Source organism: Stigmatopora argus, chromosome 14 (assembly GCF_051989625.1).
Source record: "Stigmatopora argus isolate UIUO_Sarg chromosome 14, RoL_Sarg_1.0, whole genome shotgun sequence".
NCBI lineage: Eukaryota > Metazoa > Chordata > Actinopteri > Syngnathiformes > Syngnathidae > Stigmatopora > Stigmatopora argus.
In genome coordinates, this window is record NC_135400.1 from 4,177,794 (window position 1) to 4,205,685 (window position 27,892).

At 41.2% G+C, this 27,892-nt stretch overlaps 1 protein-coding gene across 3 annotated transcripts; it reads left to right on the forward strand.

The window, feature by feature from the left end:
* sez6l2 (seizure related 6 homolog (mouse)-like 2) lies at window positions 1–27,805 on the forward strand. Of its 3 annotated transcripts, none has more exons than XM_077619140.1 (19): window positions 1–143; window positions 2,707–2,787; window positions 3,547–3,675; window positions 3,761–3,979; window positions 7,087–7,217; window positions 8,189–8,381; window positions 11,214–11,399; window positions 11,501–11,684; window positions 13,156–13,319; window positions 15,823–16,017; window positions 16,797–16,935; window positions 18,795–18,991; window positions 19,095–19,289; window positions 19,850–20,044; window positions 20,117–20,308; window positions 21,492–21,530; window positions 21,677–21,794; window positions 21,907–22,018; window positions 24,966–27,805. In XM_077619140.1, exons 2-19 carry the CDS (start codon window positions 2,730–2,732, stop codon window positions 24,993–24,995), a joined length of 2,676 nt encoding a protein of 891 aa, XP_077475266.1. In that variant the 5' UTR covers window positions 1–143; window positions 2,707–2,729; the 3' UTR covers window positions 24,996–27,805. The 3 variants fall into 3 exon arrangements, with proteins under 3 accessions (XP_077475266.1, XP_077475267.1, XP_077475268.1); XM_077619141.1 differs by having other exon boundaries at window positions 3,764–3,979; XM_077619142.1 differs by having other exon boundaries at window positions 3,875–3,979.
* Window positions 27,806–27,892: the final 87 nt, after the last annotated feature.

Below are 27,892 nucleotides of genomic sequence, written 5' to 3' on the forward strand. Positions count from 1 at the left end.
TGGTGCCTCAAACACAGATACATTTCGAGCCGAATGCGTCAAGCACACAACAAGCATCCATAGGGGGCACCTCAGCATACTGAGGGGGGGCCTACAGCAACAGGATACTGTCCTTTAAGGCCATCGTAGGAGGTAATATAAAGGTATGTAACAGTGCATGTATTTTTTTCCCTTCCTCGTTTATTAATCCGGAAAACCGATGGCCCGAAATGATCCGGGACACAATGAGGGGCCGAGAAGATGCGAAGGATCCTGTCTTGCAGAGAAACGATCATTTTATGACATGCGAGGTTGGCATCACCGAGGAAACGCCTCGATATGCATTTTTGATTGATTTTTATGGGGAAATGATGGCAGCGTAAAACATTGGTGGTTTAGCTGCAGCAGAGAGAGGCGAGTCATGTTGTGCATGTGGAATAGCGCATTTTCGGACACGCGTTTGCAGGCAGGGGAGGACACGCAAGTGCAAAGCATGGTTATTTTCCTCGCAACAGATGCTGTTTTGACCCACACTGTTAAAATGATATAAGCAAAACAGCTGTACTGAATGACATTTTTCCCATTAATGAACCTAGATTTTCATAGTCATACTTCCCAATCCAAACCAGGCTTGTGACGTAAACATACAGTACTCTACCTTCCATTTGAACTATACTTTTTCCAAAAACTGTGATTATCACTTTTTGCCTCCCTCGGTTGGAAATGCATCATCAGTCACATGGTACACTGGTTCAAAGCGTGATGTAAAAAGAGTTAATTCACTGGACATATTTTATTATAATACTTTTTTAATAGAAAAAAAAATGAAACCATTATAGAATAGCCCCAAGATGTACTGCAAAAGTCAAACATCAAGGGCACCAAAGCATTAAGGTGACAACCCGTTATACTCTGAAAGGTACAATCGTGTACGTTTTAGCCAATCGGAAGATCATGTTGTTCCTCAGAATTATGACATTTTGAGTTTGACTTTGATTTATTTGATAAGGGACAGCACATATTAATGAACATATTTATATTCATGTTAATGAACTTCTCATCTCATCTCATTTTCTGAACCGCTTTATCCTCTCTAGGGTCGACGGGGGTGCTGGAGCCTATCCCAGCTGACTTCGGGCCAGAGGCGGGGGACACCCTGAATTGGTGGCCAGCCAATCGCAGGGCACAAGGAGACAAACAAACATTCACGCTCACACTCATACCTAGGGGCAATTTAGAGTATCCAATCATCCTTCCATGCATGTCTTTGGAATGTGGGAGGAAACCGGAGTACCTGGAGAAAACCCACACAGTGCCTCTTTTTCTAAATAAAAACAATTTTAAACAGTACCTAAATTAATACCCAAAATGTGTCAATACATCAGATCTCAATTCTAGTTGCTTTTTCTTACTATTAATAATTATTGTATTTAAAAAATATTTTGGGCGGCGCAGTGGCCCGCGTGGTTAGCGCGTCGGCCTCAGAAGAGGGACTAATGTCGTTGATACACTTTAGCTACTTTATTAGTATTAACACCCCAAAGTTATCATTAGCCTAGATCGTTCATTGCCAAACCAAAACAAACAAAAACACATTGGCACAACCAGGGTGGCCCGGTGAAGCGAGTGGTTAGCGCTTCGGCCTCACAGCTCTGTGGTCCTGGGTTCAAATCCAGGTCATGTCCATCTGTGTGGAGTTTGCATGTTACTTGTTACTCTGGTTTCCTCCCACATTCCACCCTGAAGTGGTGTCCAGCCAATCACAGGGCACAAGGAGACGGACAACCATGCACACTCACACTCATACCTATGGTCAATTTATACTGTCCATTCAGTCTACCATGCATGTCTTTGGAATCTGGGAGGAACTGGAGTACCCGGAGAAAACCCACACAGGCCCGGGGAGAACATGCAAACTCCACACAGGTGGACCGACCTGGATTTGAACCCAGGTCCCCCACTGTGAGGCCGACGTGCTAATCACTCAGCCGCCGGGTCTCCCGTCAATGAACATATGTAAATATGTAGCCGAGGGCTAATTTCCATCTTTAGTCCCTTGCATAGGTACAAGATAAATGATGACATACACTAGACACACACATACATACACACACACACAAATATATAATAAATATATGTAATATAATTTTAGACAGCGTTGTGATCGCTTTTTTGTTTGTCTAACAGCCAGGCTTTAAGATGATTGGCAAAGAGGTTCAGAGACAGGAGTTCACGTATGTTAATTGGTATTGAGTTCCAAGTATCTGCGGCGCGGACAGAGAAGGTGCTTTGGCTGAAAGCACTCTTTTTGAAGGGAACTACACAGTCACCTCTAGAGCCAACTCTTGTTGATGTGTTGGCATTTTTTGTACAAAATCTTGCAGTGGAGGAGGGGCTTTGTGTTGGAAGATTGCAGGTTGCATCTGGATATTTAGGTAATTTTTCAGTTCAGGCATTTGTGTGTGTTTTTTAAAAAATATCTGGCAGTGGTGGTGCGTTTTTGGCTTTCTCTCCGGTACTTTCAAAGCTTGCTTATAAATGGTTTGGATTGGTTTTACTGTTGTTTTGTAGGCCGATGACCAACTTGTTAGGCAGTAAGTCATGTGCGATATGATCATTGTGTCAAAATATAATTTTGCTGACTTGTTTTTAATGAACCTAAAATTGGAAAAATTTAATTTAATTGTATCTAGCATGTTTTTTTTAATCTTTTATCTATTTTTTCAGATCATTGGTTCTCATCTGGAGCCATGGGGATCTCATACCTTGCTGTGATACTGACTGTCACCCTGACCCACCAAGTTACAGGTAACTGCACTTGTGCCAATGCCCCTGAATTTAGTTTTTAGTCCGATGTAGGGATGTGACAATATATTGATCTGTTGATGTATTGCTGTACATTGTAACCCAATAGGTTATCGATATGCTCCTACCAAGGATGAATTTGTTATTTTAAAAAGATGTCACGTAATGAAATCTCTCACTACAATGGCGTTGTTAATTCATTAGCTGCTATTGATGGCATCCAATTCATTTTTTACCTGTAGATGGTGAATGAACGTTCATTGGCCCCTCCAGTCAAACTGATTTGGGCGTCTAACAACGTCAATGTATGTAGTATATATATATATATATATATATATATATATATATATATATATATATATATATATATATATATATATATATATATATCGCTGTGAATGGCAGACAATGAAGAAGAAAGACACTAATATGTTCAAAAGAATATTGCAATAATATAGTGTTGGTGTATTTATTTACAGAAATATTGCACTAAAAATGTCTTAGCCTGTAAGGAAATCAACGTAGTTTGACAGTTTCTGTGCAAATATAAACAGTCAATTTCTTCATTTAGACCAATCCTGTTTTTCTCCTAATAGGTATAAAATAGAATAGAATATCAGAGATTGATTTTCTGACTCATTGTTGTATTTAATCGTACATTGTCAGGTAATCGTTATGTTGAACCTTGTATCGCAAATTGTATCGTAATGGGAGGTAACCAGGTGAGTTTATATGTCTTAAACCATATTGTTCGTTGCACAGGCATGAGCTTCATGACCCCTGAGACTGTTAAACCCCCAACATCATCCCCGGACTCTTACCCTATTGGTGGCATGATCCATGCTGCCCTACAGAGTAAGGAATACTCAGGCCAGTCTTCTGTCACGACAGGTAGCAAAACTAATTTTAATCACCATTGTCATGTCATCTATAGTGGTTCACTCATAATGATGACATACCTTGAATTAAAATTCAGCAGGTACAACCACCAATCCAACACAACCAGTGCCTAGAGTCAGGCAAAGCGAGTCAACTGCTACAGTCATTTCACCAGGACTGCTCACCACAGCATTGGGCTCTTCCTCTGCAGGCAGCCATGCAGGATTAAGGAACCGGATGTCATTTGTTCCCATAGAGGAGGAGACAACCACTTCCCTAATCACCACAACCACTATAACCACAATGCACATACCAGGTAACTAAAGTCATACCTTGAGATACAAGCTTAATACGTTGCGGGACTGAGGTTGTATGTCGATTTACTCGTATCTCAAATCAACGTTTCCCATAGAAATGAACTAAATACAAATTAATTCCTTCCCACCCTTTGAAAAAAACACCAAACAACAGGATATTAGAATGGAAAAACATATTTTGATTGGTTGTAATTCACCATCTACTAACAGGGTAACAAATAACTAGTGGTTATGATGTTTAATAATAAAATGAGGCATTATTCAATACAAGAGGGAGTTCGCGGATGAGAGAGAGAGAGAGACTTGACGGATGCGCTCCCAACGCAACATAAACTTTCCATTTAACTTGGATTCCTATACACACACACTTAAAAAAAGTTTTGATCTTACGTTACACAAAATTTAAACTTTATCGTGCAATAACCAAGGCAAAGAGGTTAATGTATTCCACCGCGGCTTTCAGGGTGAACTTCCTGCTTCTCCATACGTATTGGCGAGCCAGCTCAGTCACATGTACACTACACATGTTTTTCGATTATTCGCCTTTTCTTCGCACTACCCTTCATAGCATCGGATTGCTTTGGATCCATTGTGTTTCCCTTATTCTGCACTCATCTCACCTCATTTTCTGAACCACTTTATCCTCATTAGGGTCGCGGGGGTGCTGGAGCCAATCCCAGCTGTCTCCAGGCCATAGGCGGGGGACACCCTGAATTGGTGGCCAGCTAATCGCAGGGCACAAGGAGACGGACAACCATGCACACTCATACCCATACCTAGGGGCAATTTAGAGTGTTCAATCAGCCTACCATGCATGTCTTTGGAATGTGGGAGGAAACCGGAGTACCCGGAGGAAACCCACGCAGGCCCGGGGAGAACATACAAACTCCACACAGGTGGACATGACCTGGATTTGAACCCAGGACTCCAGAGCTGTGAGGCTATACAGACGCTCCCCTACTTACGAACATTCGAGTTACGAACAACGGTACATACGAACATGTCTGCAAATTGCGTTTATGTCGAAAAATGTTCGGAAGTTCGATTTTGTATTGCGCGCCTTTTTCCAAGTAGTGCTTCTTTCCGCCGCTAATACCGACGCCTGGCTCTGTGAGAGCTCAGCTCACCTAGCATCCACCTTCCTCTGCCCAGTTCGTTGCAATGCGGAAGTGCGTGAACGTATCTCCAGTGCGCAAAGAACCTTTTTCATTTGTATCATTAAATGTCTCGTGCATCCATTATTGAATATGGTTGGTGAAAAGCGAAAGGCTTCTATTGAGAGAGGTGCAAGGAAGAGGCAAGCCATTTCATTTGAAATGAGTGGCAATAATAACGAAGCTTGATGCGCGTCAGAAAGTGGTGAGTGTTGCACGTGAATACAACTTGAATCGTTCGACCGTCAGTACCATTTATAAACATAAAGATCGAGCAGCAGGACCCAAATATTGAACGTTGCACAAAGTTTGCAAATCAATTGAATGATGCCATACAGTGCTACCGCATCATTTATGATGAAAAAAAGAAAACTGCAATCGTCATTAGATAGCTTCTTTCAGCCAGTTTCTAGTAAAGCTCTCTCTCTCTCTAATGTATGTATACAGTACTGTATGTAATCTCTCCGTTTTATTATTTTTGTTTTCACTACAAACCAGTGTGTGTTACTTATACAAGCCTTAAACATACAAATGCACGTATATAAACCTTCAATATACTTATATAGGCCTTAAACATAAATTATAATAAAAAATATAGCAATTAGCAACTTACGAACAAATTCAACTTATGAACAATCGCTCGGAACCTAATTCGTTCGTAAGTAGGGGAGCGTCTGTATATATATATATATATATATATATATATATATGTATATATATATATATATATATATATATATATATATATATATATATATATATAAATGTTTTAAGAATGCATCTGTTTGAATCTGCATATAAGCATTTAAGTTCCTTCAATATTTCTAATATTACATTTCAATTACATCATTTTTTCCTCTTATGTAACATATTTATAAAAACCCTATGGACTTATTCATCTATAATTGAATATTGATGTAAGCTGACTGTTGTCTTTTAATAATTAACCAAGTAAGTATGTATTTGCTTCTACTTTTACATTATGCAGTGTAACATGCTCTTTGTAGTTTTTTAGGATTTTTTTTTGTGCCGAGAGGCACATAAGTAATTCAAGATAGGTCCAATGAGAAGGAATAAGGTCGCACTGGCGCTGAAGATGACTAGTTTTATATCACTGCTTTAAAACCTGCATGAACAAAGTCTAATGAGATTCTGAGGAGTCCTAAATGGGAACATCTGACCCAGATGCCCGCTAGTCAAGCAAAAGGTTCTCTGTGTGGGTGAATTGTGTGGCCTTGTGTAGGCACCTAACCTGAAGATCTGTAAGTGTAAGGGGCCCACTGTAGCATGCGGACATACACGTATTTATCGGAAAATCTGCCCTGAAAGATTGGCTTTTGACGTAAAAACAAGCCAATATGATTCAACATTTATCAAAAGATGATTCAACATTCATCAAAGTGGGTAGTGCTGGGTATTGCCAACAACGTCACAATCCAATACATATCATGATTCAGGATTCATGATCCAATAGTCAATAACAGTGGTAGAGAACAGTTTTAATATGCCATATGGACATTTGAAGTACTGGTCCCATTCTGGCTGTGTACATTCAGTTGTTTATTCAGAGGCAGGAGCACGATAGAAATTGTTTCAGGGGAAGCTAGAGAGAGAAGAAAAGAATAACGGAGGAAAAAATATAGGGGGACTCCATGAGGGGAGTGGATAACCGAAAGACGGGGAGAGGAAAGAAAAGTATGTAAAAAGGTGAATGCACAAACAATTTTAGTCAGTGCAGTGGGAAACCTAGTATTAAGACAAATCACCTCTGAGTATTAATCAACATTCTACAAATGTGCTCAATGGCACCCAGTCATGTGTATGCCTTCTCTAACTTGTCTTGTTAGTCATGCAGGGAATGTGACGAACGTCGTCCCCAAACTTAAATCGCCCCTTTTCCAGTGGCCATGGAATATTTTTTAACTACCTGTTCATTTTTCTTATATTTGCAGTTCAGTGCAATGCATCATTGTCCGCAATGGAGGATGTTGTCGAGTCACCAAATTCTGCGTCGTCATCTGTTTCCCCGCTGGAATGTACCTACAGCATTACAGTATATGCAGGCTTTGGTGTGGAGATTCAGGTAAAGTATTTATCATGAGTACTCACTATTTCCATTATTTCTTGGTTACATGTCTTTAACTCATTGGGTGCAATTGATGGCGCAAGATGTCCAATTCATTTTGACTGGAAGGGAAGCCATTCAAAATGGGTTGGATGTTTGGTGCCACCAATGGGAGGGACTAAACTATGAACATTCATGATCAGTCTACAGATTTTAAAGTAATTCGAGTTCTGTTAGGTCTGGCAGTGTGTGGAGTTGGACCCACATTTAGGGAAGCAGACAAACTCTGGGAAATAAGGGTGCACTAAAGTGATTTTTAATAACAAAAAAATCTCTCCAAGAAAAATATTGAATCCAAACATCAGGAAAAACCTAAACAAAGCAAACCAAAGGACAGAACAAAATGCTTACAGGCAATGTTCCCTCGAATTTTTTGTTTGTCTGGGCAGAAAGACAACCTCCCTGAGCACACTGAGTACCGGTGTGAGCAACATCATCATTGCTCGCTATGGGCACACACCAGTAGCAGGTGTATGTCTACTACACATAAATGATTTAGTAATAATAAAATGTAATGATTAATATATATGAATGGACGGCCCGGTGGATGAGTGGTTCGCGCGTCGGCCAAACAGCTAAAAATAAATAAAAATAAAATTGAAAAAATGGGATTTTATTTTGTGCGCTCCATATGATTTGCTGTGCGCAGAGAAGACGAGAGTAGTGCGCAATTGCGCACGCGCACAGCTTAGAGGGAACATTGCGTACAGCTAAGACGCGGGTGAACGAGGCGCACTGGACATGAACTAGGAAACATGTGAGCACCAGACAATCCGACAAGGATTGACATATACACAGGGTTTACATAGACAGACATGGGTTGACGAGACACTTTTATCAATGCTAAGCAATGAGTGAATTGTGTTTTGTGCTGTCAATCCAAAACATTTACAATTAATATTGCATTTTGACATTATTTCCTTTGCCAGGTAAGGAAGGTGAATCTGTCCAAGGAGGAATCCCTTATAATTATGGGGTATGGAGGTTCAGCACCTAAGCTTTTAGCCAATGAGACCCTGATGAGGGAGGGTCAGGTGATTCGCAGCACAACCAATCAGGTGCAGATCCACTATCGCACTCGCCAGTCAAACAACCACGGAAAGTTCGTCCTGCATTATCAAGGTAAAATGGGCTTTAACATAACATTGCTCTGCTATATATGTATGCAAGCATTGTTCTTTCTGTGATTAGACAATAACCGTAGTTCGATTGCTTTTTATCAATTGGATTGGATTGGATAACTTTATTCATCCCGTATTCGGGAAATTTCGTTGTTCCAGTGGCAAGAGGGTGAGGATGCAGGAATAGCAAAGGCATTTTAGACATGAATAGATAGGTAATAAGTAGGTCAAGAAATAAATACATGAATAAATATATAATTAAATAAGCGTGTTGCTTAGCACATATATACATACATACATACACATAAATGTAGATGCATGCATACGGTAGGTCTTAACACACAGCCATTTTTTTGTTAAAGAGCCTGACAGCTGATGGGAGGAAGGATCTGCGGAAGCGCTCCTTCCTGCAATGAGGGTGCCGCAGTCTATTGCTAAAGGAGCTTCGGAGGGACTCCACAGACTCATGCAGGGGGTGGGAGGTGCTGTCCATGATGGACATCATCCTGGTCAGCATCCTCCGCTCTCCCACTTCCTCCACAGAGTCCAAAGGACAGCCCAGAACAGAGCTGGCCCTCCTGACCAGCTTATTCAGCCTGTTCCTGTCCCTCTCCGTGCTCCCGCATCCCCAACAAAGCACTGCATAAAACACTGTCTACACAATCTACACAAACACAATCTAAAATAGGCTACAAATACAAAGGCATATACCAGTAGTTGGAGTTAGTTTCAAACCAAATTACATTTGCAACTCCCAATATGTGTCCCCTTCCATCCATTAAATATGTCACTTTGTTTAAGGGGATACTATTGCTATTTTATACTATGGCAGCTAATGAGATAAATGAGTATACAGTGGTACCTCGAGATACGAGCTTAATTCGTTCCGGGACTGAGCTCGTATGTCGATTTACTCGTAACGCAAATGAACGTTTCCCATAGAAATGCACTAAAAACAAATTAGTTCGTTCCAACCCTCTGAAAAAACACCAAAAATAGGCTATTGGATTGGAAAAACATTTTTATTTGTTCTAATTCGCCACCTATTAACACAGTAACAAATAACTAGTTGTTTAATAGTACTAAAATGCGTTAAATAGTACTAAAATCAGACGGATTTCGCGGAGGGGCGAGAGAGAGGGACAGAGAGGGGGGAGACTTTTTGCACGGCAACGCGCTCGTAACATAACATAAACAAATTTAAATGAACTTGGATTACAATGCAGACACACTCAAAAATAAGTTTAATTGAACCTTACACTAAACTTAATTCTAATTTTGTTTTAAATTTGTATATCTTTCTTCTCCCGGGTTGGGTCTATTTGCCCCGCCTCCACCCTGACTTTTAGATGCAACCTATTGAGGGTTGTTTGCTTTTGTCTTCCCTTCAAAATAAATGATGCACACAAATGTCCTCACAATAGGATAACGAGAAGTAGTATAAACTCCTCTTGTATTAGCGAACAAGCTCCGCCATTCGCACAGACTAACGGTAGGAAAAAAAACACTGAAAAAAATGCAACGCTCCGCCCAGTGCTCGTAGAGACATTACATGAGAGAGTTGCGACCAGAAAGACAGTGCCCACGATGTTCTTATGAGCAGCTTCTCGCGTCCGTATATAAAAATTTGTCTAGTATATCAAGAAAAATATTTGGCCGAAATTTTACTCGTACAGTGGTACCTCGACATACGAGCTTAATCCGTTCCGGAACTGAGCTCGTATGACGAGATTCTCGTAACTCGAGCGGACGTTTTCCATTTAAATGAATGGAAAACAAATTAATTCGTTCCAGCCTTCTGAAAAAACACCAAAAACAGGATATTGGATTGGAAAAAATGTTTTATTTATTCTAATTCTCCATCTATTAACAAAGTAACACATAACTAGTGGTTTAATAGTAATAAAATGTGTTTAATCTAACTAAAATTGGGCAGATTTCGCCAACGGGAGACAGAGACGTTTGGGGGGGTGGGTTTCGTTTTTTTTCCACAACAACACACTCGTAAACGGAACAAACAAATTTAAATTAACTTGGATTAATATATACAGAGACTCAAACATACGTTTAATGTAACTTTACATAAAACTGAATTCTAATTTTATTGTAATCTTTTGTTACCTTCGTTTTCCGGGTTGGCGGTTTGCCACGCCTCCACCCTCACGTTCACTATCGATGGACTGTTTGCTGTTGTACTGCCTTCAAAATATTCCCAAAATGATGCAAACAAATGTCCTCACAATAGGATAACGCATGACCACTTGCCAACGAGAAATAGTCTTTAAAGAACGATCGCGGGAGCTTCTTTCCTTAGAAAGAATAACAGGAAATACAATAGTTGAGCTTACCCACGTATTGATTGTGGGTAATTAAGTTTTATTCTGAGAAAGGTTGCCATTGCCTATGGGTGTTGTGTGCACGAGTATACTTCATTACCCAGAAAGCCCTCTTTTTGCCCGCGCGTTGTGCGTTTCCTGGTCGTATGAGAAACTCGTCTGAATTAATCGTTCCGTTCTCGTAGATATTGTTATACACGAAAGATATGCAAAAAAGACCTGGCTTGGTCGCATCACGAAATTTTGATCGCATGACGGGCGAATTATTCGATCGAAATTTCCGCCGTAAGACGAGAATTTTGTATGACGAGCGGTCGTATGACGAGGTACCACTGTATCTCAAATTGCTCGTATGTCGGAGCACTCGTATGTCGAGGTATTACTGTGAGGGTTAAAATGTGCGAAAATCATAATTTGTTGATGAAAGGGTTAGAATTCAATTTATGTGGGTTTACTTCTATTAGAACCTGGCAGTTGCACTATTTCTTGTCTTGCAGCTTTTGTACTGTCCTGCACCTTCCCCCCTTCTCCCGAAAACGGTGGTGTGACCGTAACCGACATTCATCCTGGCGGACAGGCTCACTTCCATTGTGATCCAGGTTTCCAAGTCCGTGGTCACGAAGTGGCAACCTGCGTCAACACAACACAACCACACTGGAGTACACCCGAACCCCAATGTGTTGGTCAGTTATCTGATTTGAAGGCCCCTCGTAGGCAATAAATCTGTCTGGTGAATGTGGCTCATCTCTGAAAGCGATATGTGCGGTGTTTTGTTTTTCCTCAGCTGTGTCATGTGGGGGGTGGGTTCGTAATGCAACAGTGGGCCGTATCCTATCGCCACCCCCTCCATCTGTTGCCAATCACAGTAATGGAAACAATCTGAGCTGTCACTGGTTGCTAGAAGCCAAAGATGGGCACAGACTCCACTTGCATTTTGAGAGGATCGCACTGGACGAAGATGATGATAAGTAAGTTGTTTTGTGGAATTGTGGTTTGACACATTTCTTTCTCAAACTCTTTGATAATTAGTAGGGGTGTCACAATATAGTATCAAGTTGGTGATGTATTGTGATTCTTTGTATCACAATAAGTTTGCAGCATGCTAAACTATATTGTTCCTGAAATAATAAGTTTAAATTTGTAATATCATATGCATATATAATATTCTTCTTGGGATGATGCGATGTATCCATCATGGCAGAATGTCAAATTACGAGTCCGAAATTATCACTTATTTGGGTCTTTTGCCGGGAAAACGCACCTTATGGAGAAGCACTACCAATTTCGTCATATGCAGTTTCTGGGCAATGTTCCCTCTAATTTTTTGTTTGTCTGGGCAGAAAGACAACCTCCCAGAGCACACTGAGTACCGGTGTGAGCAACATCATCATTGCTCGCTATGGGCACACACCAGTATCACACCTGCCATAAGCAGGTGCATGTCTACTACACATAAATGATTTAGTAATAATAAAATGTAATGATTAATATCTATGAATGGTCGGCCCGGCGGATGAGTGGTTCGCGTGTCGGCCTCACAGCTAAAAAAAATATTTAAAAAATTGGGATTTTATTTTGTGCGCTCCATATGATTTGCTGAGCACAGAGAAGACGAGAGTAGTGCGCGATTGCGCACGCGCGCAGCTTAGAGGGAACATTGTTTCTGGGTATGATGACAATTAGGCTTTTTGTCGAGTCAATGATGATGACAAAGCCGATTATTGTTATTATTATTATTATATTTTTAGTTTCTTTCCCTGTATGGGCCTAATACTAATGGTTAAAGGAACCAAGAGGTTGCTACCTTAATATTTCAATAGAATAGGATCTATGTTTACTGTTTGAACAAACAAATTCGCCCTGTCCCACTATAAATAAATTGGATGTTTGGCACTGAAAAATTAGCATTCATAGCTAGTCCTTCCACTTTAAATGAACGGACATTAATATTGTGTTCATTTACAGAAATAGCTTGTCTTTCTCTTTGTTTGTATTATAGAATATCGTAGCTTGATTTCCTGACCATGGATCAATAATCGTTGTATTGCCATGTTGTAATCATTATCGGGAGCCTTGTATCAAATCCGATTGGAAGTTACCCAGATGTTCCCATCCCTAAAGTGCAATCACCGATCATTTCTTTTTTTTTGTATATAAACCTTGATAATAATTCAAGCCAATTCAGTACTATTCTGTTTGAAAACAGATCTTTAGACTTTTTTCCCTTGTTAGATTTACATAAGGCACCGAGAACATGATTTCTTTCTAATGTAAAATCCTTTACAGGATTAAAACCAGTATACAAACAATAGCTGACTGAATATAGCTCCTTCATCAAATAATAACAGTGAACAAAAGTTAATTTACTGAAATCTTCCAGTTAGGTATCCGTCATCTAAAATATGCAATGTCATATTAATGTGCTTTTTGTCCTTTTAGGTTAATTGTGCGCAGCGGAAACACTTCTTTGTCACCTCCTCTCTTCGATTCAGATATGGATGACGTCCCAGAGCATGGACTGCTGAGTGAAGGCACCTCTCTTTACTTGGAACTTACTGCTGATTCATCCTCCATCCCTCTACTTTTGGCACTGCGATATGAAGGTGAGCATCAAGGACTCTTAGGAATGTACTCATTTGGAGTGAAAATTGAGGACATCAATTTAAAAATATGTAAAATATCCTAACAACATGCTTTCTGTTCTACATAATACAGGGTAAGATTTTCTACATCCTTTCACAGAAACTATTAAAATCATTGGTTATGCAAACTACTACATACCAACAATTCACTACCTCATAAGTTTGTGCAACAAAACATTAGGTTAAGGGTTAAATCTTTTTCATCAAGCTCAACCTAAATCGCTTCTAAAAAGCATTTTGTTGGACAAAAATGGAATGAATGTCTGCAACGCTTTATTTAATTTTTAAAATGTTTCTCCATATTTGCCAGTTTCAATTTTCCTTCCTAACTATTATTGGTATCCAAACGATACGTATTATGTCATCCATGTGTATATAAGAAACAATGTGCCAATGCTGTGCAATGGAAACTTTTCATGAGATCTAGTTTCTGAATCCTGGTCGCTCTACTCAAGATGGCCACCAGGTACAGACACTGCCATAAAAAGAAGAGTTTCTGTCCTTCCCAAGATGATGGTAGACATCAAATCGTGTGTCATTCAACCGTCCTTCTGCTGGGAATTGAAATTACTTTATTACTAGTAGACAACCAATCCAGTCGGAGGCTGGTAGCGATTGAAATACCCTCCCACTTCAAAGTTTCAACGGCAGGCCCTAAGTGAATAGCAGATCCTTTGACTTTGATAGAAAAAATATTTTAAGAATAGGTAGACAAATAAGACAATTATGAATTAATTTTATTGTCAATACATTGACTTTGATGGGAACGTTGTCTGTACCAACATTAGATTACATTACATTACATTATATTATAGACGATTATAGATTAAAGCAAAAAGATACGAATGCATCCTCTTCTCTTCCACTTCCTCTACAGCAAATGTGTCAAAGCCGACTTTCTGTTTTAGGATCAAATGAAAATGAAGAGTATAGATGTATATTAAATTTCCTGATTTTCCCCCTTTTAAATCAATAATTGTAATTTTTAATCAATTTTTTCTGTGTTTTTAGTTCAAAAATCATTCTGTAAAATCTAAAAATATATATAAAAAAAGCTAAAATAAACATTGTTTTAGATCTATAAAAAAATAATATTGTGGGCTTTTAATCCAGTTCTTTTAATCCATTTATTTTAAAAAATCTAAATATTATATCTAAAATGGTCCGGCCCACATGAAATCGAGTTGACGTTAACGCGGCCTGCGAACCAACCCGAGTCTGACATCCCCCAGAGGAAAGTCCAGAACGGAGCTGGCCCTCCTGACCAGTTTGTTCGGCCTGTTCCTGTCCCTCTTCATGCTCCCGCATCCCCAACAGACCACTGCATAAAACATAAAATGTCCTCAGCAGTGTCCTGCACACTCCAAAGGACCGTAGTCTCCTCAATAGGCCCCTCTAGTACAAGGGATCTTGACACTTCCCACTTTAAATGGATTGGATGTCCACCACTGTCATGAGGTCCGGATGGCAAAACCATCATATAAAATAGTAGCGTTGTCAAAAGGATCAAAATATGTCGATACTTTCAGTGATGGAACAAATTTGTACAGGGCCTGGATGTGATTATTAATAGACTACTTCACTCAACAGGGCGGCACGCCGGCTTGAGTGGTTAGCACGTCGACCTCACAGCTCTGGGGTCCTGGGTTCAAATCCAGGTCGGTCCACCTTTGTGGAGTTTGCATGTTCTCTCCGGGCCTGCATTGGTTTTCTCTGGGTGCTCCAGTTTCCTCCTACTTTACAAAACAAACATGCATGGTAGGCTGATTGGACACTCTAAATTGCCCCTAGGTATGGCTGAAAATGTGAATGGTTGCCCGTCTGCTCGTGGCCTGCGATCGGCTGTCCACCGATAGAGGGTGTCCCCCGCCTCTGGCCCGAAGTCAGCTGGGATAGGCTCCAGCACCCCCAAAGACCGTAGTGAGGATAAAGGGGTTTAGAAAATGAATGAATGAATACTTCACTCAACAGGCCAAGCGGGAGTGGTGGTAGGGCACAAGTGAGAAATCTTTTATTCCTATGACCAAAATCAACCTTTCAAGGAATTAGTTTATCACTAGTAGATGTCCAATCTATTTGAAGTAAAAAGGTGTTAGCAAATTAACGTGTTCTAACGCTGTCAATGGCAAACAATTAGTGTGACAAGCAGTGTCTGACCAAGCCATGATAGCAAATACTTTACAGTCAAGTGAGTATGCAATAATTTAGTATTAAAAGAAAACATATATTTAGAAAAATAACGCAGTATCGGTATTAGCCAATACCACACCAGAAGCCAAAAAAACTCCTTGCAACGCTCTTTCCAACAGCCTAATTTTTGCGTATGTATAGTTTACTTTAGATTTTACATTGACAAACTGAAAATGGGAGTCCATTGGAAATTTGTCTCGTTATGAGAGGGAAGCACTATTGATACAATATTGAATTAAATCTCATTTTTCATCCTTTCCTTTTTTATTCTCAGCATTTGATGATGAACACTGCTGGGAGCCCTTCATGCCCCACGGAAACTTTAGCAGCAGTGACATTAGCTACCAGCTGGGCACCACTGTTACCTTCAGCTGCTCACCAGGGTTCGTCATGGAACAGGGATCAGCTACCATTGAGTGTGTGGACCCCACCAACCCTCACTGGAATGACAGTGAACCTGTGTGCAAAGGTATATAATATGACTCTTAAGATAATAGTAAATACATATAAATATTTTTTAAAGAGGGCAACCTGGTGTTTGAGTGGTTAGCGTGTCGACCTCACAGCTCAGGGGTCCTGGGTTCAAATCCAGGTCAGGTCCACCTGTGTGGAGTTTGCATGTTCTCCCTGGGCCTGCGTGGGTTTCCTTTAGGTACTTCAGTTTCCTCCCACATTCCAAAGACATGCATGGTAGGCTGATTGGACACTCTAAATTACACCCAGGTATGGTGTGAGTGTGAAATGGTTGTTTGTCTCCTTTTGCCCTGAGATTGTCATTATATAAGTATAATGAGATTTAGAAGTGTTGACCGCGTAGTGCACAAATAACAACAACAAACAAACAGCCAAGTAAATAATCAACAAATAATAAATAAATGAATAAATAAGTAGTCCCAGTGATATCAGCAGAGCGGAGCAGCCTTATTCCATCCGAAGTCCAGGATGAGTTCAATGGTTTTAGAGACGCTCAGCGTCAAGTTATTGAGCGTGCACCACTCGCTGAGTCTATGGACTCAATAACAAACAAACAAATCAATCAATAAATAATAATAGTTAATTTTTAATGATAATTTCATACATTGGAACAGTAATTTGCATATCAAATGGTTTTGAAACATGAACATTTTGTATGTAGAAGCATTCATCAATAAAGATCGCAAAAATGTTGTGCAGTGATACACTGCACAACATTTTGGCCATCTGGACCCTGTCCTTTCACCTGTTTTTACCTTTCTGTTGTTCCATCAGCACTGTGTGGAGGTGACCTGACTGATCCATCGGGTACAATCCTTTCTCCTGATTGGCCTCAGAGCTACTCTAAGGGCTTGGATTGTCTATGGCAGATCCACATCAATGAAGAAAAGCGCATTGAACTAGACATCCATATGTGAGTTTGTTTCATTTTCTTCATTTAAGCAGGTGAGACCAGCTCAACATTCTTGTGTTAGAGCATAGCTGCCAAATTCAAGGCCTTTGCTGCAGGCAGTCAATCATGTGCATCAACTTTGTGATTCTCGGTAAAAAAAAATCTGTTGTCCTCAATGAAATATAAATGACTATAGAAATCACGGAATATTTACCATTTGTACTCCCATTTTCTGAACCGCTTTATCCTCACTAGGGTTGTGGGGGGGTGCTGGAGCCTATCTGAGCTGACTTCGGGTCATAAGCGGGGGACACCCTGAACCGGTGGCCAGTCAATCGCATGGCACGATGAGACAGACAACCATTCACTCTCACACTCATACCTACAATTTAGAGTGTCCAATCAGCCTAGCATGCATGTTTTTGGAATGTGGGAGGAACCTGAGTACCTGGAGAAAACCCACGCAGGCCCGGGGAGAACATGCAAATTCCACACAGGTGGACAGTTTTGGATTTGAATCCAGGACTACTCAAGCCACCAGGCCGCTATCCCGTTTTTAATCAAACAAAAAATTGAATGAATGGGACTTTTCTGTCCCATTGATTGTTGGCGCTATGCTTTCTAAAGGCCTTGTGCCTGTGGCAGGCTCACCCATGGCAAAACAGGTCCTGGGCGAGTGACATGTCAAAGAATAACTCAAAAAACCTCCTATGACAAGTCCCAACAATGAACTCCGTTTTCCTTGGCCCATGACATCATTGGGAGCCCAGGCCTGGAGGTGGAGCACGATGGCGAGCGCCAGGTGGTCGGGCCTGCATCCATTGGGCCCGGCAAGGTGGCGTGGAGTCCCCTTTCCATGGCCTCACTACCTGTGGAAGGGGGCAAAGAGGTAGGGTGCGAAAACAGTTGGACGGCAGCCAAAGGAGGAGTCATAGGTAGTTCGATCCCCTGTTGTAGAAGCTGACTATCTGGATGTGAAAAGTCACCTCTCTGGTAGGGAAGGAGGCCCGAGCTGGTGCAAAAGGTTCAGAAGTTCCAACTAGATGTAGTAGGGCTCACCTTTACGCACTGCTTGGGCTCTGGAACCGCTCCTCTCGAGGCCGGGGTTGAAACTCTTACACTCTCGAGTCGTTTATGGTGAAAGACGACAAGCATGTGTGGGCATACTCATTACCATCTCACTGTGTCTGTATGTTGGGCTTCAGCCCGGTAGACGAGAGGGTAGTCTCCCTCCGCCCTCGGGTGGGAAGACGGGTCCCGACTGTTGTTTGTGCTTATGTACCACAGCAGCTCAGAGTAAAAAAAGGAGGACTGGACCATATGTTCCAACTTCCATTTATAGGGGAATCACAATTCTTAGCTTCCTTGAGAAAGACTAATCAGTACTGAAGAGCAGGGTCTGTCACAAAGTTGGATTTCAGATTCAGGAGGAGCAGTGTGGTTTTTGTCCTGGCTGTGTAACAGGATCAGCTCTATACCCCAGCAAGGTTTTTGGCGTTTATGGGAGTTTGCCCAAATAGTCTATCGATGTGTTTTGTGGACTAAGAGAAAGTGTTCGACTATGTCTCCCGCGGATTTTTGTAGGGATTGCTCCAGGAATATGGTGTACCGGAAACCCTGATACAGGGGGTCCGGTCTTTGTATGACCGGTGTCAGAGTCTAGTCTTTAATATACGCTACAGTATGGTAAGGTGAATTATATATGTTTTTTTATGTTTGTATTGTATGGTGTGTATAATTGAATTGACGTCAAATCACAAATGATACAAATGCATTTTTTATTTTTCTTAGTTGATGGCCCCTAAGCAGTTCCAGTCCTAAACAAAGAAGAATAAAAAATCTTCCTGCACTAATAAATGTTTCTTTTTTCCCAATAAAAGCCTAAATATTCGCCATACTGATGTGCTGACCATTTTTGACGGCCGCGATCTCATGTCCCACGTCATCGGCCATTACCTGGGTTCCAAAGAGCGCTTCCAAGTTGTATCCGGGGGGTCAGAGGTCACCATTCAGTTTCAAAGTGACCCAGTAGATTCCAGTTTTATTCTAAGTCAGGGATTCCTCATTCATTATCGTGGTAAGATTAGTTTGCTAAATGTGAAAATACAGTCATTCTTATTACTCATACTTAATATTATCAAACACTTAATATTATGCATGATATTTGTTTCGTCATACAGAGGTTGAGCCAAACGATACCTGTCCCACTCTACCTCAAATCGAGTTCGGGTGGATTAGCTCATCTCATTCCTTCCCAGTGAGAGGGAGCGTATTGACTTATCAATGTCAACCAGGATATGACATCAACGGCTCGGACATCATCACCTGTCAGTGGGACCTCTCTTGGAGTAGCACCCCACCTACCTGTGTCAAAGGTAAAAGTACATAGCAGTTATTGCAGTTTACTAGTAAGTATTATAATTAATATCAAACGTCCCAAGCGGCCCAGCGGCCAAGTGACTGGGGTCGCTCATCCAAATCTAAATCGGTCCAACTGTGTGGAGTTTGCATGTTCTCCTTGGGCTAGTGTGTATTTTCTCTGGGTACTCCAATCAGCCTACAATGCATGTTTTTGGAATGTGGGAGGATACCAGAGTACCTGGAGGAAACCCACGCAGGCCCAGGGAGAACATGCAAACTCCACAAAGGGGGATGTGACCTGGATTTGAACCCAGGACCCCTGAACTGTGAGGCTGACATGTTAACAACTCGCTCCACCAGGCCACCCTGACTCACTGTCTCATAGTATAATTTCTTGCCACGGCATAGCATAGGAAAACCACATTTGTCCAGAGAAGAAAGACATTTAGTTGACTTGAACGCAATTTATGCGCAACTAAAAGCACTTTTTTTACAGCATTTGGTGGCCTGATTTAAAATGACAAACATGATTTGACCACTCCTGAATATATTTATCTTTTTTTGTTCCACGCAGTTCACCAGTGTTCTGACCCAGGAGAGGTTGTAAACGGAGCACGCTCAGTGCGCCCCGAAGCCGGTTTTGCTGTTGGAACTACTGTGCGTTTCTCCTGTAACCAAGGTTACCAACTAGAAGGTCCCAGCCAAATCTCTTGCCACGGACGAGATACCGGTACCCCAAAATGGAGTGACCACAGCCCAAAGTGTGTCTGTAAGTATCATTCACTGTACATGGGTGAGAAAACCTAAGAGTACATAACTATTCTTTCTGCGTTTTGTCCAGTAAAGTACGATCCATGCCCAAATCCTGGCGTCCCAGACAATGGTTACCAAACGTTGTATAAGCACAGTTACCAGGCAGGAGAAACTCTGCGTTTTTTCTGTTATGAGGGATATGAACTCATTGGTGAGGTCATCATCAGCTGTGTTCCGGGTCACCCATCTCAGTGGAACAGCCCACCACCCTTTTGCAAAGGTAAAGATCACCCACAAATTGTTGTCTGCTGCTCATTTGCCACTCCTGGTTGAGTCCTCCTTTGGAACTGTTCATCATTCATCCATGTTTTCTCAATTTGTGGATAATGACTCTTAGCATAGTTTAGAAATTGATTTTTTTTGTAACTTGAAAATTTCGTAAGTAGAGCAGTACCTTATATGTAAATTCTCTAATTCGTGTCACGGTTCTCACACAACTACCAACTAAACCCTTTAAAATCGGTCAAGGTGTCCCAATTTTGTATGAAAGATGTGAGAAACACACAAAAATGAGAGAAAATTATAGGAAAAGGATTTTTTAATGTCTGAAGATAAATAACAAGCATACAAAATTATCCTGTTGAAACGCAGGGGAACAAGTGGAAGCTAATGGTAGGCAACAGAGAGAGCGCACAGACACGAACACATGAACACACATCTCATAAACGCAACATTATTAATTCAAACAACAACATTAACAACATTAATCAACATCAAACATTAACGTTTTATGATTACTTTGAAATTTAATTTTTCACCCATTTTATTAGTCGCTACTGGTTCTAACCTGTTTGGATTTAAGTTGCCCTTCTGCAATGCTGGTTGAAGGACGTTTTGAAAAAAAACCCTATCCAAAGACAATTGCCTTTGACGACTTTTAATAATGTTTCTATAATGCAACAGACAAACGTCGTCAAAATGAGTGATCGCACGACTCGTGAACACTTTCTGGATGTGTTTTTTTTCTACGAAGACAGAAAGTTTGTGAAATTTCTCCAGCATTTCTTTGATTTTTGCTGCTGGAATGCTCACTGCTTCCTCCCCGCCTCTGAGTGTTGTTGATTTTTCATTCAGTCTCATTGATAGTGATAGAAACTTAGATCGATTTGCACTGGGTCAGATAGCATTAAGTGATTATGTTTCACAGCCATTGACAGTGGTAGATATGTGAGATATCCATTATTATTTGAGGGGAATGACTGGCAGCAATTTTTCGATTGTTCTAAGAGCCTTCCTGGTCAGATTGAAATGGCCGTCTAGTGCCGCCAATGGCAGCCAACAGTTGAATGAGGATACACTATATTAAAAACGGACGGTTTTACAGTTTAACATTAAAATGTGCTTTCAATAAACAATTGTTATGGTGAGGTCAATAATTTTGTTATGTCTTTTACTTCATATAGTGGCCTATGAGGATCTTCTTGAAGATCACAAATTAGAGGGTGATTATATTTTTAATTTTTCTTGGTAATAGATAACTTTACCCTAGAACGTCATTTTATTTTGACTAAATCATGTCTTGTATTTACAGTAACTCAATGTATTGTGTGTGTGTGTGTGTGTGTTTTGTTTTTTTAAAATATCACAGTGTCTCAATCATTTGAGACCTCCCATCAGATCCTAAGTGAGAACATCGCTCTTGCAATTATTCTGCCCATCATCCTGGTCATTCTCCTGATCGGAGGAATTTACATGTACTATACAAAGTAAGTACAACGTGTGTTAACTAATTCAAACTGTTTACATTTTTCTACATTATATGATAACATTTCATGAATTGATGAGTTTGTATTATTATTATTATTTTCTTCCTCTTAGCATTTGCAGGCTAGAATGGAAGCCACTTTTCTGGAAGTCACTTTCTCACACACACTCCTACAGTCCCATTACGGTGGAGTCTGATTTCAACAATCCTCTTTACGAGGCAGGGGTGAGGAAACAAACATCATCTTCTTCTACTTATCCGAGGTCGGGTCGCGGAGGCAGCAGCTTCAGCAGGGAAGCCCAGACTTCCCTCTCCCTAACCAATTCATCTAGCTCTTCTGGGAAGATCGCAAGGCATTCCCGGGCCAGCCGGGAGACCTAGTCTCCCCAGTGTGTCCTGAGTTGACCCCATGGACACCTCACTAGTGAGGCAGCCAGCAGGCATCCTAATCAGATGCCCTAGCAGTAGAGTAGCTCTACTGCAAGCCCTTCCCGGATGACCTAGCCTCTCACCTATCTCCTTAAACTTATTTCAGCCGCTTGCATCCGGGATCTTGTTCTTTTGGTCACGACCCACTGCTCGTGACCATAGATCACATCTGTCAAAGTGGCGGCCCGGGGGCCAAATCTGGCCCGCCGCATCATTTTGTGTGGCCCGGGAAAGTAAATCATGAGTGCCGACTTTCTGTTTTAGGATCAAATTAAAATGAAGAGTATAGATGTGTATTAAATTTCCTGATTTTCCCCTTTCAATAATCAATAATTGTAATTTTTCAATCAATTTTTAATGTGTTTTTAGTTCAAAAATCATTTTGTAAAATCTAAAAATATATTTTAAAAAAAGCTAAAATAAACATTGTTTTAGATCTATAAAAAAATGAATATTCAGGGATTTTAATCCAGTTCTTTTAATCCATTAAAAAAAAATCTAAATATTATATCTTAAATGGTCCGGCCCACGTGAAATCAAGTTGACGTTAAAGCGGCCCACGAACCAACCCGAGTCTGACACCCCTGCCATGGATGAAGGTTGTTACGTAGATCAACCGGTAAATAGAGAGCTTCGGACCGATGCAAAGTCAGCATCACTGCAGACACCGCACCGATCTGCCTGGCGATCTCCCACTCCATTTTTTCCCTCACTTGTAAACAAGACCCTAAGATACTTAAACTCTACTGAATGGCCTCTTGCCGGACCTGGAGAGGGCATGCCAAACTTTTTTTGGCCAGCCCGTACTCATCAGCTGTCTCCGGAGTCCCGCGGGCCAAAAAGGCCTGAAAGGACTCCTTCTTCAGCCTGATGACATCCCTTACCGCCAGTGTCCACCAGTTCTGGGTTAGCCGCCACGACAGGCACCGACCACCTTGCAGCCGCAGCGCCGGTCTACCGGCTCAGCAATAAAGACACCGAACATGGTGACACTCGGACTCAATGTCCCCCACCTCTCCAGTGACATGAGAGAAGCTCTCCCGGAGATGGGAATTGAAACTCTGATGGGGAACTCTGCCAGGCGTTCCCAGCAGACCCTCACAAAAAGTTTTGGTCTGCCAGGCCGGACCCGCATCTTCTCCCACTGTAGGAGCCTACTCACCACCAGGTGGTGTTCGGTTGACATCACCACCCCTCTCTTCACCAGTATTCAAGACATGCGGCCGCTACTCTGATGACAAGACCACAAAGTCGATTGTCGAGCTGTGGCCCAGTGTGTCCTGGTGTCAAGTGGACATATGGACACCTTTATGCTTGAACTTGGTGTTCATTATTGAGAATCCATGGCAGGCGCAGAAGTCCAGCATAGAACACCACACGTGTTCTATTCAAGGGGGTCGTTCTTCCCAATCACAGCCCTCCAAGTCTCACTGTCGTTGCCCATGTTAGCATTGAAGTCCCCTAGCAGAACGAGGGAGTCTCCGGGAGCGGCACTCTCCAGCACACAGTTCAAGGATACTTTATATTGATATTTTACATTAAATGCATATTGTGGCCAGCACAATTTCGGCTGACTTGCTCCATTGAAGGATTATATTTGCCATAATAGTACCATCAAACAGCCCCAAGATGTCCCTAGCCAATTGGCTCCTCCTGCAAGAAGACGAACAACCATTCACACTGGCACTCAGACCCATGGGGATGTTTTTGGGATGTGGGAGTAAACTGGAGAAAACCCATGCAAACCTGTGGCAAACTCCACACAGGAAGGACCAACCAGGGATTGAACCGTCGATCCCACACCTGGGTGGCTGACATGCTAATCACTGTACACGGGGCCGTCATACATTAATTCTTTCATTTATCTTCCGTATCTTGGATCCTCGTAAGGGTTTTGCGGGTTGCTAGAGCCTATACCCCCTGACTTCAGGCGAAAGGTCTGAGACTTATTAGAGTGGATGCCAGTCAGCCATAGGACACACAGAGAGACAGACGACCATTCGCAGTCACAATCATACCACCCCCAGTAGAAATCAAGCGCCTGCTCTGGTCAGGCGAGTGAACCCTCGACCTCAGAGCTGTGAGACCGACGCAGTAACTACTCAGCCACAGGGCCGCCACCATACAAATATTAATTAGTAGAAAATTATTTATTTATTTGAGCAAAAATGTGTATGGTGCTGTGGCGCTTCTCTTTATACTGTAAAATTTTAGGTTGCAGCACTACTTGAGGCATTTAACATTTTGTGGCAGATTAGTTTAATGACAATTTAAAAAAATTAAGTGAATTGTTGTTATTGTTCAGTAAATAATTTAAAATGTATTATATTGGGAGTTTGAAACCTCTGCCTGGGCCTGCGTGACTTTTCTCTGGGTTCTCCGATTTCCTCCCACATCCCCAAACAGTCATGGCGGCTGGCTGTGCACTCTAAATTGCCTCTAGTTTGAGCTAAAATATGAATGGATGTTGATCTCCTTGTGCCCTGCGATTGACAGGCCACAAATTCAGGATGTCCCCCGCCTGGAGCCCACATTTGGCTGGGATAGGCTCCAGCTCCCCCCGCAACTCTTGTGTGGATAAGCTGTATAGACGATGAATAAATGAAAGTATTATATTGTGGCATCTCAATATTTCTATATAAAATGGCCTGTCTGGTGATAGAAGAGATTTTTCATATTGCATACCAACGCAATGTGTCATAATATGAATTTGCTTTTGATTTATTTCTCTTTTTGTCCACAGGATACACGCGAATATGAAGTGTCCATTTAAAGGCGAAATTATCTTGGTGGGATATAAAATCATTCATTGACAAAAAAATGTTTGTTATTGTGGAAGATCATGACCCTGCCCTTTTTAGTTGTATTTATTGTATTTATTATTTATCAATTCTACAACAATGTATTTCTTTTCTCAATAATGAAAGTCCTATTTTCATTACATTGGCCTTTGGTGAATTTGACGTCATTCAATGTTCCATAGGGACTTGTGCCTTAGGGTTAAAAAAAAAATCACACGAGGAAAGGAAACGGAAAAGGTTCACAGAAATGTTGTTTGTCAAGGTAAACTACACAGAGGTAGGCTAGCAATCCAGTCTGACTTTCGCCATGTCCAAAATAGATGGCAAGTCATGGTGGTGTTCTGTGGTCTCAATTGGATTTCCGCCAAACGTTGCACGTAGGCTTTAACTTGCTGTCAGACTCTGTCAAAGCCAGACCCAATTCCACAAATCTTTTGAAAGAATTATTAGCGTTTATCATTTCAAAAACAAGTACTATACATGACAGTACACATACCTGTCAACCTCTGCCGATAACTGCCCTTATAAATGATTATGTTTAAAAACCTTACAAACACCGTACGACTCATACGGTGTTTGTAAGGTTTTTTGGGGGTTTGTAAGGGGAATCATAATCATTTATAAGGGCAGTTATCGGCAGAGGTTGACAGGTATGAGTACATCATGTACACAAGATTTTTCACGCAAAAAGAGCAATTATTGTGACTCCATGCCATAATTGCTCGTCAACAACAAATTAACTGGCGGCCCAGCAGATGAGTGGTTCACGTGTCGGCCTCGTAGTGAGAGACCTGGGTTCAAATCCAGGTCGGTCCACCTGTGTTGAGTTTGCATGTTCTCCGGGTACTCCGGTTTCCTCCCACATTCCAAAGACATGCATGGTAGGCTGATTGGACACTCAAAATTGCCCCAAAGTATGAGTGTGAGCGTGAATGGTTGTTTGTCTCCTTGTGCCTTGCGATTGGCTGGCCACCAATTTAGGGTGTCCCCCGCCTCTGGCCCGAAGTCAGCTGGGATAGGCTGCAGCACCCCCTGCGACCCTAGTGAGGATAAAGCGGTTCAGAAAATGAGGAGATGAGAACAAATTAACTACCACTGACAGTGTGTCGCATTATGTTTACATCACATGCTTGAATGATTAGTTCTTTCAGATTCGGTCCATGCTTGTTTGCCCACCTCTAGCATTGATTTTGAAATTTTCCCCAAATCTCAGAAGACCACAGTTGCTATGTGTCTGACACATGGCGAAAGTCTAGCTACCTTGCCAGGCTAACACTGAGGCCACAATCTTGAAACACTTTTAATATTAACTAGTGTTGGAACGATACCATTTTATTTTTTGACTCTAAATACTCCGCTGCATGGTATTGACTGATACCGATACTGTTCAGGTACCTTTAAAAAAGATACAAAATATTTTTTTTCTCGGTAAGGTACTGTGTAACTTAGTGGACGCCTGTCATCATCTTGGTAAGGGTAACAGGTGCGCCATTTTTTGACAACCGTATGCGAGGTTGCCGGCCATGTTGGGTCGGTCGACCAACGATTGGAAACTTATGCTCAAAGAGTACATATTCTGCCGCATTGGCCTATTGTTTCTCAATACTCCCTGATACCAAGACCTTGTTTTAGTATCATATCGGTACTGATATTATCTATATTGATGCAGCACAATTATGAACCGGCTGACATTGGCGGCGGTAGACGTCCAGTTCATTTGATGTGAGGGGGTGGGCAGTGAATGAGTGAATTTCTAGAATCGTGCCACTTCAAATAGTTTGGACATCCATCAGTAATAAACCAGTGACACTCATTTACAATAGACTACAAACAGAATGCACTTGAATGTTTTGTGTTTATTTATGTGGGGTACATCGCAAACTGAAATGTGTTAATTCACCATTTTCTCTCTTACTCACTGTCTCTGTGTAAAGTAGACACAAACACAATGAATGTAAATAAATGACTTGATATTGACGGAGGTTGCTGTATACAGTATATACAATACTAAATTAATTATATAAGCGTCATATTTACACATCTACACGCTGGTGGTGGGAGATTGTATATTTTGATTAAAGAGATCATGAAAATTCAGTGCCAAATTCTAATGTTGTATAACTTCTCATGTCCTTTCAGTGTTTCATCCGTTGTTGAAGTAGTGTTATCAAAGGCAATGTTTTGTTTTTATTCTTTGGGGTGGCATGGCTCAGTCGTCGAGTAGTCGTCTGCCAGCCGAAAGGTCAGGGGTTCGATTCCTCTGCCCTGGTGACAATGTCAAAGTATCCTTGAGCAAAGATACTGAACCCCATGTTAAATTTGAGGTGACTGTCAAAGCACTTTGAGTATATTGACGGTGGGAAAGTGCTATATAAAAGAAAGGCTGTTTGCCAAAAACAACCAATGTCTCATAACAAACTGTACATGGGAAGGCGAGGCCATGAATGTCATTATGCTGAAATAGCATGCACTGATTGTAAATTATATTGCTTCTGCTCAGTCTTTCCATTACCATTATAGTTATTGACATTATCTGACTTGATGTTGTATGCACTATGTTGATAAAAAAATACAGCTTTGGCTGTTTGCTGTAATGCATTATGTATTTATTTAAAACTGATTGTTTGCCTCATTCACTGCGCTAAATGGGAGCTCTTGGAGACTGTTGCGTGGTAGATGTAATTATCAGTAGCATTTCTCTGCTTTATATATGACTCAATTTGGTTGAAGGCAATAATTTAATTGCTGAACTGGAAATAAAGTCTCTGTTTAATGGTGTAAAGATCTGTTGAGATGTCATTTTTGCAAAACCAAAATCCTATAATTTGAACATGGTTAGACAGCACAATTTTTTTCTCCCGCATTCCAA

Coding starts and splice junctions, on each gene's coding strand:
- sez6l2 (XM_077619140.1), top strand. CDS start 2,730: ATGGGGATCTCATACCTTGCTGTGATACTGACTGTCACCCTGACCCAC. Junction 3,676..3,760: donor CCAGTCTTCTGTCACGACAG/GTAGCAAAACTA, acceptor ATTAAAATTCAG/CAGGTACAACCACCAATCCA. Junction 21,795..21,906: donor ATTTACATGTACTATACAAA/GTAAGTACAACG, acceptor TCTTCCTCTTAG/CATTTGCAGGCTAGAATGGA.